Consider the following 14,835-nt stretch of genomic DNA (forward strand, 5'->3'; position numbering starts at 1 on the left):
GGCTCTCTGCTCAGCAGCGAGTTTGCTTCCTCCTCTCTCTCTCTCTGCCTGCCTCTCTGCCTACTTGTGATCTCTGTCAAATAAATAAATAAAAATCTTAAAAAAAATTTTTAAAAAAATTAGCGAATTGTGGTTATTATTCTTGATAATAAAACATGTTCTGTGCTCGGTGCTAGCCATTTTGCTAGTGTGACAGTAGCTCATTATTTCTTCCCAACAATCTGTGAAAAATGTATTACTAGTTTTATTTTTTAGAGAAGTGGCTCAGAAAGCTTAACTACTTTCCCAGCATTACATGGCCATAAACACTGGGACTGGCATTTGAATCCAATTCTGCCTGAAATTTAGATTGTCTCAAATGTTTAGTGGTTTCTGAAATAGCTATAATTGATTACTTTATGTAATCTCACCTTTGTAAACACAATAAACATAATAACTTCCTTGTGTCTGTCATGCGTAAGGTACAAAGCCAGTGTCTAAAGCTGTACTCAATTTTAAAAATTTGTATCTTCTTTTTGAGCTCCCTTTGGAGAAGGATCATTCACAAAGTCAAAAATATTTTAAGTGAGAAATGAATTTTCAGCTCACCAGTTCAGCTTTTATGGTTTGATGGTAACTGGTAATTGTCTGGCTTTGTGTGACAAGGTTACCTCTAGCCATGGATCTTAGCTTTTGATAAAACGTAGGTTGAATATACTCAAGTAATTCTTTCGTGTTTGAAGATGTCTGACTTTTTTTTTTTTTAAACATTACCTACCATTAGCCTGTCTTATCTGTGCAGGAAGAAAAGTATCAAACTCTTAAGTTGTGGTGGAAGATTGGGTATGGTTGAGAGTGGTGGGACAGACATTCTAGCTTTACATAAGCAAGAGTTAGAACAAATTAAGTCCCTTATTATCATATTGTATATTTAAGCATCTGTAAGTGGTTTTATGTGGAATGAGAATTTTAAAATTTGACTGTATTTGTGTTGCTGAAGATATAAACATTGGTTTTGGGGGTGCCTGGGTGGCTCAGTTGTTAGCATCTGCTTTCAGCTCAGGTATGATCCCAGGGTCCTGGGATGGAGCCCTATGTCGGGCTCTCTGTTCAGCAGGGAGCCTGCTTCTCCTTCTCTTGCTTCCCCTACTTTTGTTCCCTCTCTAGCCTTCTCTCTGTGTCAGATAAATAAATTCTTAAAAAAAAAAAATTAAAAATGAACGTTGGTTTTTGAAAAAGTCATACATTCATATGTTAAAAATGCCAGAGGTTACAACATAGTACATACACAGAAAATATTCTCTCCTATGTATGTAATTGTCCTCTGTATGGACAGTTGGAGGAATTACCAGGTTCTTGGCTGTCACTTCAAGGGTATTTTAAGCATCTATAAGCAATTGTATACATTTTTCCCTTATTTTTACTAATGTGATGCATTTTGCTTTTTGCATATATTCAGTCTTAGAATTTTCTAAGTACTGTAACAAAAACTTAATTGGGAGATATTTTTAATAAAATATTCCATAATATAGCTGTACCTTTAATAAGTACAATAAAAAACTTTTGACAAATGTAATTTCCTATCTTTTTATAGATACCTGTGTATATGTATATGATAAATGCCTAGACGTAAGATTGCTAGACAATTTGGGAAAGATTGTCAGATGTCTTTCATAAAAATTGTACTAATTTACATTGCCACTGGCATTGTGAGAAGGTATCTGTTTCTCTTGTACCTTCACCAGCACATTCTGTTGTCAGACATATTTGCCAGTGGGTTAAGTGGAAAACAGCTTCTAAGTATAATTTTAGTTTACATTTCACTTAGGAGTTAAGCTAGTGTACCTTTTTACATGCTAAAGAGAAAATCTTTGTCACAAATTTGTCATCTCTGTTGGTATTTACCTCTCTGTTGGTATTTACTTTTCTATTAGATTATTGATCCTTGTCTTACTGATTTATAGTATGTAGAAGCCCTTTATGTGTTAAGTTCCTAAGCTCATTGAGCTATGAGTTAACAAAATTTTTCCCAATGTAACATGAATTCTTCCCATGAAGAAGTTTTGTTTACATTTATATAACTTTTTTTAAGATTTATTAATTTATTAGAGAGAGCATGCACATGAGCAGGGCAGGGAGAGGGAGAGAATCCCAAGCAGACTCCCCACTGAGCACAGATCCTGACAGAGGCTCAGTCCGATCCCAAGATCACTGACCTGAACCAAAACCAAAAGTTGGATGCCTAACTAACTGAGCTATCCAGGCATTTCTACATTTATATAACTTCTGAATCATTTGTTTTGTTTCCCATAGCTTCCATGATTTTTTAAATCTTTGAAAAAGTCATACATTCATATGTTAAAAATGCCAGAGGTTACCTTTGTATGACAAGGTTACCTCTAGCCATGGATCTTAGCTTTTGATAAAACGTAGGTTGAATATACTCAAGTATGTAGAAGCCCTTTATGTGTTAAGTTCCTAAGCTCTTTGAGCTATGAGTTAACAAAATTTAACATTCTTTCGTGTTTGAAGATGTCTGACTTTTTTTTTTTTTTTTTTTAAACATTACCTATCATTAGCCTGTCTTATCTGTGCAGGAAGAAAAGTATCAAACTCTTAAGTTGTGGTGGAAGATTGGGTATGGTTGAGAGTGGTGGGACAGACATTCTAGCTTTACATAAGCAAGAGTTAGAACAAATTAAGTCCCTTATTACCATATTGTATATTTAAGCATCTATAAGTGGTTTTAGAGCAGGAATTTATTTTGGTGGAATGTATGAGGAATTGATCCACTATTACTTTTTTCAGATGGCTACCTAGTTGTCAAACATTATTTTATTAAATAATTGTTTTTCCATTTTATTTTATTTTTTTTAAGATTTCATTTATTTGACAGAGAGCACAAGCAGGGGGAGGGACAGGCAGAGGGAGAGGGAGAAGCAGGCTCCCCACTGAGTGGGAAGCCCGATGCAGGGCTCAATCCCAGGACCCCAGGATCATGAACTGAACTGAAGGCAGCTGCTTAACTGACTGAGCCACCCAGGCACCCCTCCATTTGATTTAAAATGCCAACTTTATCTAATACTTAACTTCCCTGTATATTTGTATCTCTCTCTGAACTTTTTCACAATAGAAAATTTTAAATTTTACGGGGCGCCTGGGTGGCTCAGTGGTTAAGCCGCTGCCTTCGGCTCAGGTCATGATCTCAGGGTCCTGGGATCGAGTCCCGCATCGGGCTCTCTGCTCAGCAGGGAGCCTGCTTCCTCCTCTCTCTCTCTGCCTGCCTCTCTGCCTACTTGTGTTCTCTCTGTGTCAAATAAATAAATAAAATCTTAAAAAAAAAAAAAAAAAAAAAAAAAAAGAAAATTTTAAATTTTAAATCTTCAACCTTGCATTAGAAATTCAGTAGTGTATTAGGGCGCCTGGGTGGCTCAGCTGTTAAACATCTGCCTTCCGCTCAGGTCATGATCCCAGGGTTCTGGGATCAAGCCCCACATCAGGCTCGCTGCTCAGCGGGAAGCCTGCTTCTCCCTCTCCCACCTCCCTACTTGTATCCCTTCTCTCGCTGTCTGTCTCTGTCAAATAAATAAATAAAAGAAATTCAGTAGTGTGAATGAAAGAACACATAATCTTGTTGGCAATTTCTTTATAATGTGATCTGACCAGTGATTTTTACAGTATCACACCAATTCATGTCATATGAATTGTTGCATACGTAAAGTTTGTAAGCTGATTACATTAATTTAACTATTGCTTGCCTACTTATGCATTAAATTGTATTCATTTGTTTATTCAAACAGCATTTATCAAGTGCCTATTATATGCTAAATACTACTGTTAGAGGCCCTTGGTGGATAAAACAGATCTTACCCTCACAGAGCTTGCATTCTAGTGGGAGGAGCCAGACAATAAACAATAGACACAATAATTAAGTAAGTTATAAAATGTGTTGGGAGTGCTGTGAAAACAGAAAAAGAGCAAGCAAGGTAAAGGTTGTTCGGGGTGTTGGGAAGGGTAAAGTGGAGAGCACATTGCAGTTTTGAGTAGAGCAATCTGAAAGTACTTCTTATTGATAAGGAGACATTTGATCAAACACTTGAAGATGAGGAAATAAGCCATGCGAATACCTGTAGGAAGAGTATTCCAGGCAAAAGTGACAGCCAGAGGAAAGACCCTGAGGTGGAAGCATGCCTGGTTTTAGTAAAGAAGAGTAGCAGTGAGGCCAGAGAGGCTGAACCAGAGGGATCTGGGGGAAAGGAGTGGGATATGGCCTCAAGGAAGTAACCGGGAACCATAGCATGTAGGGCTCAATCTTTTCGGTTTCAAGACTCCTTTATAATCTGATGAGCTACTGAGGATTAACAAGAACTTTTATTTATGTGGCTTATATCTCTCAGTATTTATTGTATTAGAAGCTAAATCTGAGAGCTTTTAAAAACAGGCGCACATTCCATTCCAGCTGTGAAGCTGTCAAAGACTGTGTAGCTCCACTGGAAGTCTCCACTATAGAGTCATGAGAGAGTGACAGTGATAAAGGCAAGAAACATTTTAGGATTATTGTTGTTTTGACAATTGCATACACCCTTAAAAGTTCTCCAGAAAAAAAGAACTGCTGTGGAGAGTCTTAGAGCCCTTGTAAGGTTTTGATCAGATGAGTTGTGATCTGATTTAGGTTTTAGCTGGGCTGCTCTGGCTCCTGGTTAGAAAAAGGACTGCAGGGAAGCGAGGGCAGAAACAGGGAGACCAGATAAGATGCTATTGTAGTAGTCCAGGCCAGAAATGATTTAGACTAGGTGGTAGCAGTATACGAGCTTTGAAATGGTGTGATTTTGAATATATTTTAAAGGTAAAGCCAATAGCATTTTCTGGCAGATTTCTATACAGGGTGTGAGAGAAGGAAGTTTGTTTCTTTTTTTCCTGAGAAACTAGAAAGGTGGAGTTGCCATCAGCTAAGATGGGGAGGGCTATAGTTGGAGTAGGTTTTGGGGAAAGATAGGTGTTTGGTTTTAAATGTGTTGCATTTAAGAAATTTGTTGAATGTTCATGTAGAGATATCAAGTAGTCATGTGGGTCAACGAGTCTAGAGTTTGGAAGTGAGTTATACACTGATGATAAAAATTTGAGAGTTGTTAGTGTGCATATGCTATTTAAAGCTGTGACACAGGCACCTGGGTGGCTCAGTTGGTGAAGCATCTGCTGTTGGCTCATGTCATGAGGTCATCAGGTCATGATCCCGGGGTCCTGGGATGGAGACCCACGTCAGGCTCCCTGAGCAGGGAGCCTGACGGCTTCTCCCTCTCCTCCCATCTTGTGCTCTGTCACTGTCTCTTAAATAAATAAATAAAATCTTTAAAAAATAATAAATAGGGACGCCTGGGTGGCTCAGTTGTTAAGCGTCTGCCTTCAGCTCGGGTCGTGATCCTGGGGTCATGGGATCAAGCCCTGCATCAGGCCCCTGGGCCTGCTTCTCCCTCCCTTATTGGTCATTTCTGTTTCTTCTTTTGAAAAATGTCTAGTCAAGGGGCACCTCGTGGCTCAGTGGGTTAAAGCCTCTGCCTTCAGCTCAGGTCATGGTCCCAGGTCCTGGGATTGAGCCCCACATCGGGCTCTCTGCTTGGCGGGGAGCCTGCTTCCTCCTCTCTCTCTGCCTGCCTCTCTGCCTACTTATGATCTCTGTCTGTCAAATGAATAAACATCTTAAAAAAAAAAAAGAAAAAGAAAAAGAAAAATGTCTAGTCAAGTCTTTAGCCATCTTTTTCATTGTTTTTGTTGTTATAGGAATTCTTTATATATTTTGGATATTAAGCTCTTATCAGATATATTATTTATAAATATTTTCTCCCATTCTTTGTGTTCTCTCTTTACGCTCTTGATAGTGTCCTTTGATATTTTGATAAGGTCTTATTTATCTGTGTTTTCTTTTATTGCCTGTGCTTTTAGTGTTATATTTAAATCATTGCCTAATCCAAGGTCATGAAGATTTGCCCTGTGTTTTCTTCTTCTTAGAATTATAAGGGTGGTGCTCCTAGGTGGCTCAGTGGGTTAAGCCTCTGCCTTCGGCTCCGCATCGGGCTCTCTGCTTCTCCCTCTCTCTCTGCCTGCTTCTCTGCCTACTTGTGATCTCTGTCTGTCAAATTAATAAATAAATAAAATCTTAAAAAAATAAAATGCCGTTGGTATTTTGTTAGGAATTGCATAGAATCTCTATGTTGCTTTGGATAGTGTTATTATCTTAACAATATTGTCTTCCAATCCATGAACATGGGATGTTTTCCATTTATTTAGAAACCTTAATTTCTTTAAACAATGTTTAGTTTTCAGCGTACAGATCTTATGCTTCCTTGGCTCTTTCCTAAATATCTTATTCTTTTTGATATTATTGTAAATGGTGTTGATTTTTAAATTTCCTTCTTGGGTTGTTCACTGAAAGTATATAAAATACAACTGGGGGCACCTTGATAGTGCATAATTAGGCATGGGACTCTTTGTTTCAGCTCAGATGGTTATCTCATGGTCATGGGATCTAGCCCTGCATCTGTTCTGTGCTTATCACAGAGTCTGTGTGGGATTGTCTCTCCCTCTCCCTTTGCCCCTCCCCCTTATTCTCTCACTCGCTCAAATATATAAATCCTTTTTAAAAAAAGAGTACAACTAATTCTGGGTGTTGATTTTTTTTTTAAGATTTTATTTATTGGAGAGAGAGGGAACATGAGCCAGGGAGGAGCAGAGAGAGGGAGAAACACACTCCACACTGAGCACAGAACTTGATGCCAGGCTTGATCCAAAGACCCTGAGATCACAACACGACCAGTAACCAGGAGTCAGACCCTTAACCGACCCAGCCACCTAGGCATCCCTGTGTGTTGATATCTTATAACTATAACTTAATTTATTAGTGCTAATATTTTTTGTATATCAGTTCTTTTAAGCTTTTTATGTATAAGATTATTTATGAAAAGAGATAATTTTACCTCTTCCATTACAATTTGGATGGCTTTTATCTCTTTAGCCTAATTGCTCTGGCTGAGAATTCCAGGACCAGGGGCACCTGGGTGGCTCAGTCGTTAGCCGTCTGCCTTCGGCTCAGGTCGTGATCCCACGGTCCTGGGATCGAGCCTGCATCCGGCTCCCTGCTCGGCAGGAAGCCTGCTTCTCCCTCTTCTACTCCCCCTGCTTGTTCCTTCTCTTGCTGTGTATCTCTCTATTAAATAAAGAAATAAAATCTTAACAAAAAATAATTCTAGGACCATGTTGAATTAAAGTGGCAAGAGTGGACATCATTGTCAAGTTCCTGAGGGAAAGCTTTCAGTCTTTCACCATTGAGTATGATGTGGGTTTTTCATATATGGTCTTCATCATGTTAAGGAAATTTCCTTCTATTCGTAGTTTATTGGGTGTTTATGAAAGTGAGTTGAATTTTGTCACATGCTTCTTCTGCATCAATTAAGATGACTGTGTAGTGTTTTATCCTTCATCCTAATAATGTGTAGTAAATTACATTCAATGCTTTTCAATAAAGCTTACTTGGCCATGATATATACTTTTAGTATACTGCAGAATTCAGTTTGCTAGTGTTTGTTAAAGATGTTTGGACCTGTATTCACAGGGGATATTGTATAGTTTTCTTGTAGTGTCTTTGTCTGGCTTTGGTATCAATAATGCTGGCCTTAGAATGAGTTAAGAAATATTCCCTCTTTAATATTTTGGAAGAGTTTAAGAAAGGAATGGGGCACATGGGTGGCTCAGTGGGTTAAGGCTCTGCCTTCAGCTCAGGTCATGATCTCAGGGTCTTGGGATTAGGCCCTCCATCTGGCTCTCTGCTCGGCGGGAAGCCTGCTTCCCCAGCTCCCTCTCTCTGCCTGCCTCTCTGCCTACTTGTGATCTCTGTCTGTAAAATAAATAAATAAAGTCTTAAAAAAAAATAAAGGACTGGTATTGGGGTGCTAAGGTAGCTCAGTCAGTTAAGTTTCTGAATCTTAATCTCACCTCTTGATCTTGATCTCAGGGTTGTGATAGGCCCTGTATGGGGCTGCGATGGGAATCAGCTTCAAATTCTCTCTCTCCCTCTGCCCCTCTCCAACCCCACATGTATATGCTTTCTCTCTCTCAAATAAATCTTGAAGAAAGAAAGGATTGGTGTTAATTCTTCTTCAAGTGTTTTGTCACAGTGTTTTTGATGGGAAGAAATGAATCAGGTATTTTGTGAAGCTGTCAACAGTGTTTCAAGGAACTAGAAAGATGTCTTGAGGACTGCACATTTTCATAAGCACAATATGAAATTATCATTGCATAAATCAACTCATTAAATCACTAGGGTTGGGGCACCTGGGTGGCTCAGTGGGTTAATGCCTCTGCCTTCAGCTCCAGTCATGGTCTCAGGGTCCCAGGATAGAGCCCTCGCATCGCAGCGGGCTCTCTGCTTAGCAGGGAGCCTGCTTCCTCCTCTCTCTCTGCACCTGCCTGTCTGCCTACTTGTAATTTCTGCCTGTCAAATAAATAAATAAATCTTTAAAAAAAAAAGTCACTAGGGTCTGCTGGCCTCTTAGCTTTGTTCCTTTGCTTCTTCTTATTTATTTGCTGATGTATCTGGAATCACATAGGTCTATACCCTCATTGTTTTAGAAGATTCTGTTAGGCAGATTGGGCATCCTCAGAAAGGAGACTTTTGACTATGTATATTCAGTCTCTAAAATACTTCATACACTGTAGTCCTTAAATCCTCTTTGAGAACTTGGTGAGTGATCTCAATTTAGTAATAAAGAAGCTTAAGAAAATTTTTGCCTGTAAGCACAAAGGATTTCTGGCTGTAGTGTTTTGTTTTGTTTTGACCCCTTAATTGAGGCTGCATTTTGCACAGATTGGCTCCTCCTTTGTTTTACCTCCTTTATCAGCCTAAGACAAGGGCATTAATTATTGTTCACAGAGACTATGTACAGATTCTTCTGTGCTAAGATAAAAATAAGCATTTTTCTGGAATCTAAAGGTTAGATCCTTTTGTTTGAGGTTGAATAAGCAATGGCTAAAAGTAATTCCTTATAGGCGAAAGGAGGAGGCTTTGCATTGTTGTGTTTGGGCTCTCTAACTAGAACTCTGAACATGTCAGCCATTATCACAAAACTGACCAGTAGTAACTCTTGAATACAGTGACTTTCAAACATTTTCGATAGCTTCATACAATAAGAAGTAAGTTTTATAGCATGACCTAGTACCTAACAAAAATACATATACAACTAACATGAAAGTCTCAGAAGCCAATTCTTAACTTTTTTTAAAAAAGAAAATGCAGCCTATCTTCTATCTTGTTCTATTTATTTTTGAAAACATGCTCTTTTCAATTTGCTGAATTGACTTTATAACCTGCTAATAAATGTGGCCCATAATTTAAAAAATACTCCTCCATAACCCTCAAATTTACCTCTGCATATAGTTTTCTGAGCTTTTGCCCTTTGGCATTTTGATTCTGTGGTTTGAAGTAGAACCTAGGAGTTTCTATTTTTATCAAGTGCCCAAATAATTCTGATATCGCCATAGATAAATATTTGGGAACTACTAATAGACCCAACCTAAAAACTCTTTTGCTTAAAACTAAATCTGTCATATAAAATTGCGGACATCAGGGTGCCTGGCTGGGTCAGTTGGTAGAGCATGTGACTCTGGATCTTGGGGTCATGAGTTCAAGACCCATGTTGGGGGTAGAGTTTACTTTAAAAAGATAAGTAAATAAAAATAAAATTGCTGAAACCATCATTGTCACTTTTGAAGTTTTTTGCCCTTTTAATTTTAGGAAGTAAGTTAGCCATTATCTAAACTCTCTGGACTCCAGTATTCATATTATTTAATAAAAGGTGGGGAGCCATTTTATATAGTGATTGACAGATAAAGGATGGTTAAATTCCTCTTGATTATAGAAAAAACAGGCTGGGCATGTAGTAGATTAAGTTATTCTCTGGTTTGTTCCATTCAGTAGTGATGTTGTCTTCTTTGACACAGACCAGTTTATGTCTGACTTGGAACACCAGCCATCAGGTTCAGCAGAGAAATGGCCTAACCACAGTGAGCTCTCATGTCCAGCTCCTTTCTGGAGAATCTAGAGGGTGAGTGTTGATTGAAATGTGTCATTGTTTTTATACCCAAATCTGGTATTTGCATGCAGTGGCTGGATTTGCATGTGCTACAGAGGATGGGGTATACACGGGCAGTCTTCTTGATAGGTTCACTCATTATCTTTGGAGCTACACTTTGACTACAAGACTCTACTTTTTAAATCTAACCACACTAAGGTTCTTACATTAGTGTTTAGAAATTTAATCTGAGTTTGAATAGAAAGCAAGTATTTAAATTTATTAAATCAAAGCAGAGAAGCCCATCTATAAGAATTCTATGGCTTGCGGGGGTGGGGGGCAGCGATAAAAAGGATTCTGTGGGTTGGGTGCTGAGTAAACCTGGTTACCAAATCAGGTGTATAAGCCTACTGATTTCTGGTCATGTTTTGTTGTGAGGCAATATGAAACAGAAATAAAGCAGGAAATTTTATCTGCCTGCCACAGGCAACTTGAATCATTTACCCTGAGCCTGACTTGTGGGCCCGTGTTTACACTCCTGATAGTGCTTCTGGGATTCCATTTGGAAAGAATCCATAGAAATGAAGTCTGTGTGAGGGAAGGGCTGGACCTCAGGCCTCTCTTCCTCAGCAACTCACCAGGAACATAGCTCTCCCTGCTGTCACACAGCCCCTTTCTTCAAAGACTCTGAAAGCCACTCGAGAACATATGTGATTATAAATACACAAATCATATATTGTAAATATACAAGTTATATTGTATATTATATATGTGTAAATTATAAATACACAAATTTTAATTCTCAAAATGCCGTTTGAATTTAATTTTAATGAATTTAGGTTTGGAAGGGGACTACCCAAATCCTTATATTTAGGATGCTAAAGCCTCATCAGATAAGGCACCCAAACACTGGCTTCTCCCAGAAGCTGAGCCTACCCTGGTCTCATATCATCCTTGTCTCTAGCCATGAGAGGAATAAAAATGGCAACTAAATTCTTGTATTTCTTTAAGGAGAGTTATAGCCTTAAGGGTTTTTTGTTTAATTGAAGTGTAATTGACATACATATCCTATTAAGTTTCAGATGTACATCACAGTAATTTGATATTTTTATACATTTAAAGTGATTCCCCAGGTTAAGACTTGTCCCAAATAGCACCATATAAAGTTATTACAGTATCACTGACTTTATTTCCTCTGCTTACAATACAACTCCATGACTTAACTATTTTTATAGCTGGAAGTTTTTATCTCTTAATTCCCTTCAGCTATTTTGACCACCCTCCCCACCTTCCTTCCTATAACCAGAAAGATTTAAATGAATTTCCTCATATAATGGTTGAGAAGATCAGTTGAAGAAAGATTAAGTAAATCACTCTAGTTATATCACAGCTGAACCAAAATTAAAGTTTTATCTCTTCTAGAGTTTACCCCATTGCTCTTCCTGTGTGTGAAGCAACAAGTAAGTTGGTCACTAGTGATCTTGGTAAGAAGTGTTTCTTTGCAATGAAGGGATCAGTGTATGACTAAGGAGTGAACGGGAGGTAAGAACAGAAACATGAAATAGCAGGCAGTGTATGTAACTCCTTTAAGATATTAAACAATGAGGGGCGCCTGTGTTAAAGTCTCTGCCTTCGGTTCAGGTCATGGTCTCAGGGTCCTGTGATCGAGCCCCACATTGGGCTCTCTGCTTGGCGGGAAGCCTCCCCCCCACCTCTCTGCCTGCCTCTCTGCCTACTTGTGATCTCTGTCAAATGAATAAATTTTTTAAAAAATCTAAAAAAAAAAAAAAGATGTTAAACAGTGAAAGAAAAAAATTAGATATAGAGGACTATGTGGGTTCTAGGATTTTTGTTTACTTGCTTGTTTAAGGTGGAGAGCCTTACCATACTTAGTAACAATGAGAAAGATCCAGGAGAGAAGGTGGGTAGATTGACTGAAGAGCTGGAAGTGTGAAGAAAATTTTTGGAGTAAGTTTTGAAGAGGCAAATACATAGGATCTATAGCACAAGTGCTGGAATGAGTCATGTGGATTTATGGTTCTGGAGCTCATGTTGGGTCCCTGGAGGCTATAGATTTGGGAGTCAACGGTATATAGAAATGGACAAGATTATCCAGAGAAAATGTACAATATGCAAAAAAAAAAAAAAAATAGGGAGAGGGAAGGAATCTTACAATCTTAAAATTCTTCTGAATCCAACATCTTCACACAAAGTAAAAACAAGTGGGTTTTGGTTTTTATTTTTTCACATTTCAGTTTTGCTGATATAAAAGGATACATGCTGATACTTGAATACACTTTTAGGTACCTGTGTACTGTTTACTCAGCTGGAGATTTAATGTTTGTCTTTGAAGAATGTTTTGACTTACAGCCTTTTCTAGAGGAAAGATCTGTATGATACTGAGTATAGTATTACACACATAAGAGATTTCTTAAAAAGAAAGACTTATTCTCCTGTCTGGGAATAAGGGGACTGATTGCCCTGTCAGGTGTGGTTTTAAAAAAACAAACAAACAAAAAAAGGTGTCATAATTTCCCTTTACTAGTAGTAAAGCTACTGTTAAAAAGTGAAAGATAGGGCGCCTGGGTGGCTCAGTGGGTTAAGCTGCTGCCTTTGGCTCAGGTCATGATCTCAGGGTCCTGGGATCAAGTCCCGCATCGGGCTCTCTGCTCAGCGGGGAGCCTGCTTCCCTTCCTCTCTCTCTCTGCCTGCCTCTCTGCCTACTTGTGATCTCTCTCTGTCAAATAAATAAATAAAATCTTTAAAAAAAAAAAAAGTGAAAGATACCTTTTAATCTTTGTACATATATTTTCATTTTATCCTGTGGTTGAAAGCTGTCTAACGTTAGGTCGAAGTTTAAAATGACTTAGTTAAAAACTTGGCATGATAGAGCTTAAGCTGGTTATCTTGGTTCTTGCTTAAAATAATTAAATATTCTTTCTGTTACCTTTATGGTGATGAGTTTTATTTTTGTTAATAAATAGTAGTCTCTCTAATGGAGATTCCAAAATGCAATGGCTTAACCACATTGGAAGTTCTCCCACACTTCATGCTAATTCAGAGATCAGGATGCCTTTTATTTAATTGTTCCTCTGTTTCCTTAGGTATGATCAAAGCAGAGTTACCACTTTGACTTGAGTCTTAGCCCAAAGCAAGAGGTATGGGGGAAGGAAGGGAAGAAGTTACTGATCCTGGGATGAGGAAGATGCACACATCACTTCTGTTCACATTTCATTGGAAGAAAGCAAATTATATGACCGTACCTATGTACAAAGGGGAAGTTGGGAAATGTAGTTTACAGCTAAGTGGCTGTGTGAGTAGTTAAATTCAATTACTTAAGAATGAATTAGGGTGCCTGGGTGGCTCAGTCCTTGGGCATCTGCCTTCGGCTCAGGTCATGATCCCGGGGTCCTGGGATCGAGCCCTTCCCGCATCTGGCTCCCTGCTTGGCGGGAGGCCTGCTTCTCCCTCTCCCCCTGCTTGTGTTACTTTTCTCGCTGTCTCTCTCTCTCTCTGTCAAATAAATAAATAAAATCTTTAAAAAAAGAAAAAAGAATGAATTAGGACAGTTAGCAATCTACCATAAATGCTTTGTAAGTTTTCAGGAACTTTTTTTTTGTCTTTAGTTTGAGAATTTTGGTAAATGCAATTTAATTCTTCATCTCGTGCCACAAATAGGTGAATTCAGTTATTTAATGTATGTAGTTTAGATGGTGTCTTCCAACTTACCAAAAACCCCAAGTATATCTTAGCAAAACTGTGAGAGAATAATAAACCATAAATACTAGATTTTTCATCCATTTAAACTCATTCCATTACTTCCGAATTTCTCTTGTTTGTTTGTGTTTTTTTCATTTCAGGTGTAATTCAGAAAATAATTGCAGCCTTCATTTTATAAAAAATAACATCTCCATAAAATTTTTACCAGAAAATGGATTATATACCTTTAAACTTGGGGTACAGGGAAGGGAAGAAAAGGTGAATTTTCCAAACCTGGGTGAAGGTTCATTGCGGCTTCAAAATGAAATAACATATATAAATAAAGTCTAATTATACCAGGAAATGCTTTATAAAATGCTCAAGATGCTCAGGTGCTAGTTAGAAAGGCCCTTTGGATTTTTGTGTATATAACGATATATCTGTCTACTCCAGGGGCAGTGTCCTGGGTTGCTCCTCCCCTGTCCACCTGGTGGTGAGATTTCATACTATACCATGCTTGTCAGCTCTAGCTCTGAAACCTTAAGCATTGGAAATAGCTCTACATAGGAGACCTGTTGTTATGCAAATGCCTCTTGTGTATAGAAAGCATTCCTGTGGACTCTTAATTTGGATAGCAATTTTTTTTGTATTTATTTTTTAATATTTTATTTATTTATTTTATTTAAATACTTAATTTTTATTTATTTATTTGAGAGAAAGCATGAGAAGGGGGAGAGGCAGAGGGAGAGGAAGCAGACCCCCCCCCCCCCCCCCCCAAGCAGGGAGCCCGACAAGAGGCTCGATCCCAGGATTCTGGGATCATGACCTTAGCTGAAGGCAGCCACTTAACCAAGCCACCCAGGCACCCTGGATAGCAATTTTTAGATTTAAAAAAAAAAAAAAAAAAAACCAAAAACCTTGTTCTTCCACAAATACTGCTGACAGCTCTGACTACTGTTGTGGTGGCACAGGTGATCCAGGTGTTGGGGTAGGGGGAGTTGATAGCAGCTGTCACAAGTGGGCCAAATTCCATGACCTATATAACCTGTTAGTATGGGTGTTGAGGGCTATTGATTCTTGTTCTAGGTTTTTGGTT

General features: G+C 38.4%; 1 protein-coding gene across 2 annotated transcripts in view; it reads left to right on the forward strand.

Moving 5' to 3' along the window:
- NFATC3 (nuclear factor of activated T cells 3) overlaps nt 1-14,835 on the forward strand; it is a 133,727-nt gene that overhangs the window by 112,580 nt on the left and 6,312 nt on the right. Inside the window, exon 10 of one of the 2 annotated variants that reach the window (XM_004744503.3) lies at nt 9,970-10,073. The exons of the other annotated variant lie outside the window; for it this stretch is intronic. Within the exon in view, the coding sequence (XP_004744560.2) occupies nt 9,970-10,070 (101 nt within the window). The 3' untranslated portion in view covers nt 10,071-10,073. The remainder of the gene's footprint in view (nt 1-9,969; nt 10,074-14,835) is intronic. 2 annotated transcript variants of the gene reach the window in all.

Source organism: Mustela putorius, unplaced genomic scaffold (genome assembly GCF_011764305.1).
Source record: "Mustela putorius furo isolate JIRA1106 unplaced genomic scaffold, ASM1176430v1.1 tig00000174_pilon_pilon_pilon, whole genome shotgun sequence".
NCBI classification, from domain to species: domain Eukaryota; kingdom Metazoa; phylum Chordata; class Mammalia; order Carnivora; family Mustelidae; genus Mustela; species Mustela putorius.